General features: G+C 43.3%; 1 protein-coding gene across 1 annotated transcript; it reads right to left on the bottom strand.

Moving 5' to 3' along the window:
* Positions 1-367: 367 nt before the first annotated feature.
* On the bottom strand, positions 368-6,190 carry LOC145771116 (uncharacterized). The gene has a single exon (XM_082582856.1). It carries the CDS (start codon positions 6,188-6,190, stop codon positions 368-370), a length of 5,823 nt encoding a protein of 1,940 aa, XP_082438982.1.
* Positions 6,191-7,851: the final 1,661 nt, after the last annotated feature.

Genomic DNA, 7,851 nt, shown 5'->3' with positions numbered 1-7,851 from the left:
AGCTGGCTTTGTCCAGCATAATTAACACAATGTTACATTTACTAACAAGCATACAACTGCTATTGATTCTCCTTATTCAAATAGAATAGAAAACATATGGTCAGATGGTGAATGCATGCCTGACAGCATCCGTAGTCCCAAACAAACCCATAACTAAATGTGCCCTGCAATCTCAACTAGCACCTACTCCTAGCTAAACACTAACAAAAGGATTGAAAAAACAAAGCGAGGACCAATGCTTGAGATTACAGAGTTTCCCCAAAGAAACTGAATTAAATTAATTAAATGAAATAAAAGGGACAAAAACGCGAGAAATTCTACATCCTCCCCGCCAAAATTCGAAACAGTCAAAGATCTAGTTTAAATTTTAATCATTATCAGTAGAATTAGTTTGTTGCATATCCCCATCAGATCTGATAAAAATGCAAAGCTTTGTGATCGGCCTCTTCAGCAATCCAGAAGCTGTTTGAACGTTGGCACTGCGAACGACCCCGCTCTTGTCTTGAAAGGTTTCGACTATTCGACCAAGGGGCCATTTACCTCGAGGGGTGAGGTCGTTCATTACCAAAACGATATCGCCTGCCGATGCATTCCTTCTTCGTTCGTGCCACTTCTGCCTGGTGATTATGGTGTGGGGATATTCTTGGACCCAACGGCGCCAAAACTCATCAGCAGCGAGCTGTACCGCTCTGTATCGTCGTCGCGCATAGCAATCACTACTGTCAGTCATCAAGGGTGGAAGTCCTACAGAGGGATTGATTCTCAACAAGTGGTTTGGAGTCAAAGGTGTGTCGGCGCCTGGTTCCATCGGCACGTCAGTTAGAGGGCGAGAATTGACCATCTGTTCCACTTCAAGAAAAAGAGTGTGCAGAGAATCGTCATCTAAAGACCGGTTCCTTACCAACGCAAATAGGATGCTTCTGACTGTACGGATCATCCTCTCCCAAACACCGCCCATATGACTTGCTCCAGGAGGGTTGAACGTCCAGTTGATGTGCTGCTGTCTCAAATTGTCTTGAATGTGGTGCTGATTCCAACGATTAACAGCATCACGAAGTTCCTTCTCTGACCCAACAAAGTTCGTCCCGTTATCAGAATAAATGTGCGACACTGGTCCTCGACGTGAAACAAACCTTCGCAAAGCATTTATAAATGAAGACGTGGAGAGATCTGGAGCCACTTCCAGGTGTATGGCCCGCGTTGTCATACACGTAAACAGGCAACCATAACGCTTGATCTCGCTCCTTTTCTGTTTAATAATCAATGGACCAAAGTAATCTACTCCAACGTGAGTAAACGGAGGTGCGTCGCTCTGAAGCCGAGCAGGTGGAAGTTGGCTCATAAGCTGTTGACCCGGCCTGGCATTTTTTCTTGAACAAATCAAACAGGCAGCAATAACACGACGAATCGCCACCTTGGCATTTAAGATCCAAAACTGCTGTCTCAAACGATTCAAAGTGGCGTTCACTCCGGCATGACCAACTTTCACATGGAAATCATCGATCACAAGTTCAGTCAGTCGGCTTACCTCGGGCAAGATGACAGGGTGACGAGCATCATAGCTCATATTAGCATTGTCCAATCGCCCACCTACACGCAAGACATTAAAAACTGCAATCGGGTCAAGCTTATAAAGCGCATCAGATGCTCTGGGTTTTGGACCTCGACCCTGTGACAAATGGACAAGCCAATCCGAAAACTCCTTGCACTGTTCATACTTCACAAGTTCTATTTCAGCCTCTTGGAGTTCCTGCACAGATACTGGGGAGGTAAGGAAACATGTGTTGGCTGCAGTCACCTTTGACAGCAAAAACGACTTGAAACGCAGCAGCCAAGCAGTGCTCAACTTCAACTTATAGAATGAAGAAAAGTGGGCAATAAGGTCATCGGTAGCACTTGCAGCGTCGCTTGGTGCAACCATAGAAACTACTGCTGGTCGTTTAAGATCAAATCCTTGGTGAATTTCATTGGTAACTGGCTTGGCAGTAAATTGTTTGGGCCAATTCTCCGGAGCCTGCTTGAGGAAGTCAGGACCAGAAAACCACATACCTGACTTCTGCAATGCCTCAGCCGTCATGCCGCGAGAGGCTTGATCTGCAGGATTCATGAGGGATGGTACATGTCTCCAGTCATACACACAAGTGTGCCTCTGTATTTTGGCCAAACGATTCCGGGAAAACACAGGAAACTTTTTGGAGTCTGCATGTAGACTTTGAAGGACAATCGATGAATCGGTCCAAAATACTGAAGGGCAATCATGCAGTTCAAGCTCTTGTCGAACTGTACGGGACATGTTGACAGCATCCACTGCTGCCTCCAACTCTAACCGTGGAATTGTAGCGTTGGCATCCGCTAAGAGCGATTTGCCCATGACTAAACTACAATGTACCCTGGAATTGGCTCCAATTGTTCGCAGATAACACACAGATCCACGTGCCTGCGTGGACGCATCTGCAAAGAAGTGAAGTTGGGCATCACAAAGTCCATCACCTGCAAAACTCTTAAAACAACGAGGTATCGATACCTGATTTAGCAGCGGCAAAGTAGTCTGCCAAGCCTCCCACTTTGCAGTTTCAGCGACTGGAAGCTTATCATCCCAACCCAAACCTTTTTGACAAACACTTCTGAAGATCAGCCTGGCCTCCAGAACGACAGGTGCAACAAATCCCAAGGGATCAAACAAAGAATTGGTCATGGACAACAATGTACGGCGTGTCAGTGAACTTTTGTGCATATCAACGTGGAACCCAAATTCATCACTACACACACTCCAGTTCAAACCAAGAACACGCTCCTCTATAGGCTCTCCAAGGCTGTAGCTTTGTAGTACCTTTGCTCTTTCTTCCAAGGGTACACACTCGGTGACTGTCTTACTTGTTGAGAGCCACTTCGTAAGTTTGAAACCACCCATTGCTAAGAGAGCACGCAAGTCTTTTACCAACTTTGCACCAGCCGCCTCGTCACGTACTGAAACCAAACAATCATCAACATAAAAGTTTCTTTTCACCACTCTAGCTACTTGTGGGTCGAACAAGCTTCCAAACTGTTTTGCTGTCTGCAAAAGACAAAAGGTAGCACAACTAGGTGAAGATGTTGCTCCAAAGACATGCACCTTCATGCGGTGGGGTGTAGGAGAGCATGATAGGTCACCCTCCGGCCACCAAAGAAACCGGAAGGCATCTTGATCTTGAGGTGCAACCCGGACTTGGTTGAACATACCCTCAATGTCAGCAACAACAGCAATACGTTCTTTCCGAAACCGCATCAGGACACCCAGTAATCTATTACCCAGGTCAGGGCCCTTCATAAACTGGTCATTTAGCGACTTTCCACAACACTTGGCAGCGCAATCATAAACAATTCTCACCTTGTCCGGTTTGTGAGGGTTTACCACAGGATGGTGTGGGATGTAGCTTGTACGATTGGACGTTTCCCTCTGATCCATGGGCACTTCCTCAGCATAACCCTTTTCTAAATTTATTTGCATTTGGGCAATGTATTTAGCACATAGATTAGGATCCCTTTGAAGTCGTTTCTTCAAGCTTTCCAAACGCCTTTGAGCCATGGGAAGACTGTCTGGTAGCTGAGCCGCATGATTTTTCCACAACAACGGAAGCTCGAAATGTCCATCCACATGCTTAATACAACGCAACATAGCATCATAGGCAACAGTATCTTCTCGAGAATACTTGCAACCGAATTCTAAAGCTTCCCTGTTGCTGCGCAGCCATAGCATAAGGTCATCTATGTCTCCAGAGTCAAAGTCAGAAGAATGGGGGAACACCTCTCCTTCGCTCGTAATTAGCAAGTTTTCCAAAGGATCCCTAGCATCCGAACCTTTCATCCCACTCAAGAGAAAGCTGGAGTGGTAATCTAAAGTAACATTAGCGGTGTTCGATGTTGGACCTTTTAGCAACCAACCGAGGGGTGTTCTAATAGCATGAGGGCATTTGGCCGGGTCTGGGGCAACTCTAGTCTCTAAGGGAAACTGTGCCAAGTAGTTGTCATTACCAATCAACAACGTTACAGTTCCATTAGGAATTCGCGGTAAAGAAACTCCCTTCAAGTGGTCAAACTTGCTCAATTGCTGTGTGCTGACACCCTTTCCTGGCTCAGCCGGTATCCTATCAACTGTGATCACTTGAGGTAAGGTAATCGAATCCCCGCCATCCAAAGGTGAAACATGCAACGAAAATGCCTGTGTCTTCATGGTTTGAGGTCTTTTCGTTGTCATGGTTTCAACAGTGGTTTCAAAGGGTAGTCCAGAATGATCGATTTTCAAGGCGGTAATCAGGCTTGGCTCACAGAAAGAGAGCATTGAACCTGGATCAAGCAGGGCATAGGTGTGCACCTCTATATTTCCGTTACGCACCTTGACAGGGACTATATCAAGCAATGAACAAGACATAGGATTGAAGATGGTAGAGTTGTTAGCAAAAAGAACGGAAGTGGAAGCAGTGCCATAATCTGCAACTGCATTAGGTGCATGCAGCAGAGTGTGGTGACGTACACTGGAGCATCCTAATTCTTGACAACTGTTCTCGCTTGGGCAATCATTTGCCACATGACCAGACCCTAAACAACGGTAGCACAAGCGCTTGCTGCGAACCAAGTCCCTACGATTTTTAGATGTTTTATTTTTGAACTCTACACAAACAAGAAGCTTATGAAATTTGCCACAGCAAGGACAACTATTGAAGTCACCTTTTCGCAGAGGCTTGGAATTGGTAGGGTTGACTGTAGCAAATGAACCGACATTTTGTCGCCGCAAGCTATCAGACTTTGAAGGAAAGATAGCTTTGCTAAATACTGAGTTTGCCTCCACAGACTGAGCAATGACAAAACTAGCAAAGTCAGAAAATCCAGCCAAATTACCTCTCTGTTGTTGGATTTGAAGAGCCTCGGATATCCATTTTCTTCTTAGCTCGACCGGTAATTTGTTAGCAATTGCAGCAATAAAATTAACTGAGTTGATGGTCGAAGACCCAGATTCCTCTTCCAATGACGCCAAACATCGTTTCAAGAGCACAGCCAAATTTTCCAAACCTTCAGCATCATTTTGGTTGATGCGGGGAACATCAAGCAAACGGTTTTGACAACAGTGACTTATAACATGTGGTTGGCCATACCTCTCATAAAGCTCGCCCCAAACCAATTCATAGCCGCGTCGCTTGTCCACAATCCCAGCATGATGCTTTACCTTGTCATGGACATCCTTGGAGCAGTGCTGCAGCAGATACACTAGACGCAGGTCATCGTCACACACCCTATCAGCAACATGGACTTTGTACCTGTTGACAAACGCCCAGTAATCCATGGGGTCGCCATAGAACTTTTCTATTGATGGTTTAGGCAGGTAACGTTCACCGACTTCTTGATAAGATTGTCGATTAGATGGGTAAAGGGGTTGAAGATGTGAACATGGCACTGCGGCATGAGGATTGGGATTGGCATCGCCTAACCGTGATCGATGTGGTGCTGAATGTATGTTTTTTGAAGCACCTATTCCGGTACCACCAACATCAAGCTCACGATCCCTTTTACCAATGTTGTGGGATTCCAAACCACCACCATGCCTTGCGGATCTTGAGCTTCGATAAGACATGGACTCCTGTTCCCAAACATCTTCTTCCATCTTTGCAAGCTCAAGTTGTCTCCTGGCTTCACGAGTTCGTTGCTCTGCCTCTTCTTGTACCCTCTCTTCCTCGTGTTGAAGTGCCAAAAGCGCCTTTTGCACTTTCACATGGCTTTCTTTGCGGCGCTGGCTTAGCACAGAGCTTGTAGTAGATGATTTGGATTTTACACTTTGAGTCTCTAACTTTAAATTTAGATTGGCAGCACCTTCAATTGCTTTATCACTATCAGAGACATTAGGTATAACAGGCATTGTCTGCTTATCACTCTGCTTATCCAAACCAGATTTTTGTAACCATTCTCCTACCCGCCGTTTTAAATTATCATTCACCCTCACACAATCTATTTTATGGGACACACTGCCAGGCATGGTATCATCATCTGACAGTGACGTACACAACGACATTAAATCATTAAAATGTTTACCCATACTATTTAAATGTTCTTTGACTACTTTGTCATTGTCCGAATATTTCATGGCCTCATCAATACGGATATAAATGGCCTTAAGGGCATCAAGCGAGGCAGAAATTTCAATCTTTGTTGACTCCTCCATGTTTTAAAGGTTGAGGTAACAACAAATTCAATTAGTTAAGTAAAGTATAAAAGGCAACAAGCTTTAACAAACTTAAAAAGGTAACAGTACCTATGTAAACAAAGAGCACAAACAATTACACAAATGTTTACGAGGGTCCAAAGCAATTCCAAATTCTTACTGCTTCAGGAACCAGGTTTCAACTTTTCCTTGACCACAATCAAGATTCCAAACTTAAGAGCAAGGATTTCAGGAAAGTTGCCAACGATGATCTCCCAGCAAGTACGAACAATTGAAAACGATGTAAGTTAGCGCGTTTGGTGGACTTGGACACCCGCTTCTCTTACGGATTGAAATTACGCGCTGACTGTCACTCTCTGCTGCACCACACGCAAAAGTTCCAAATTTCTTTTACTTCAGGGAAATGACAATAAGCGGTTTTCTAGATAACAAAAAATGATTTTAAACACAGACAATTAACTAGGTAAGTTGAAGTTGAAATTTGTAGTTTTAAATTAGCCTATTCACTAATTGTTGTGGGGTTGAGAAATTACAAATTTTAAGAACGGTGAAATTGAAATCTGTTTACCGGTAGCCTACTAACTACACACACAGATATGTAGCATGTACAAACAATGGCATAACAGTACACTAAAACATATAACACACATAAGATACAATTACATACCAATTTTGGTTCATCCAAGTCATTAGCTGGCTTTGTCCAGCATAATTAACACAATGTTACATTTACTAACAAGCATACAACTGCTATTGATTCTCCTTATTCAAATAGAATAGAAAACATATGGTCAGATGGTGAATGCATGCCTGACAGCATCCGTAGTCCCAAACAAACCCATAACTAAATGTGCCCTGCAATCTCAACTAGCACCTACTCCTAGCTAAACACTAACAAAAGGATTGAAAAAACAAAGCGAGGACCAATGCTTGAGATTACAGAGTTTCCCCAAAGAAACTGAATTAAATTAATTAAATGAAATAAAAGGGACAAAAACGCGAGAAATTCTACAATTCCCTTAGTCAACCCACCAGGATACACCACTGCACATCAGGTGGCGATGGCTTAATCAAACACTTTGTCGTTCTCATGATTTCATCAAATATTTGGCCCCCCCAAAAAAAATTTCTGGCTACGCCACTGATAAAAAACAAAAGAGAAAACTCTTCGCCGTTGTTAACGCTTTGAAGGCAAGTAATTAGCAAAACGAGGTTAATAAAACTGATAGCGAGTTTCTACTCTGCTTGAGATCATGTTTTTTTGCGTTTTATTTCGATATCTTCACTGTCTTAATCTTTGTTATTCACTCGCACGAAAAGGAAATGAATCTCCTTGTTTTCCAGTTGTTCCAATTATGAGCTAACAATATCAAAACTTTTACGACTGGGCGTACTGCATGCGTAAAACTAATCGTTTCAAGCAGCGTTTCTAATAAATTCGGTTTGCGATCTAGATGTCAGTATAAACAAGACATTTTAATTATGTAAAATAACGTTATGGTTATGACGTCATCACCTTTCTCGCCCCCCAAGGTTTTTTCAAAAGTCGGCGACTATGCTAAGTAGATTAATGCTCTTCATTGAAATGTAAGTCTATAAAGCGTTTTTTGAAAAAGCTTTCTTGATCTTGTTCGGATATCAAGTGATAAAAGTAAATTTTG

Source organism: Aplidium turbinatum, chromosome 5 (assembly GCF_918807975.1).
Source record: "Aplidium turbinatum chromosome 5, kaAplTurb1.1, whole genome shotgun sequence".
Taxonomy (NCBI): domain Eukaryota; kingdom Metazoa; phylum Chordata; class Ascidiacea; order Aplousobranchia; family Polyclinidae; genus Aplidium; species Aplidium turbinatum.
This window is presented reverse-complemented; position numbering and strand designations above follow the sequence as displayed.

Excerpts from the sequence above, each read along its gene's own strand:
- LOC145771116 (XM_082582856.1), bottom strand. The coding sequence starts at position 6,190 with ATGGAGGAGTCAACAAAGATTGAAATTTCTGCCTCGCTTGATGCCCTT.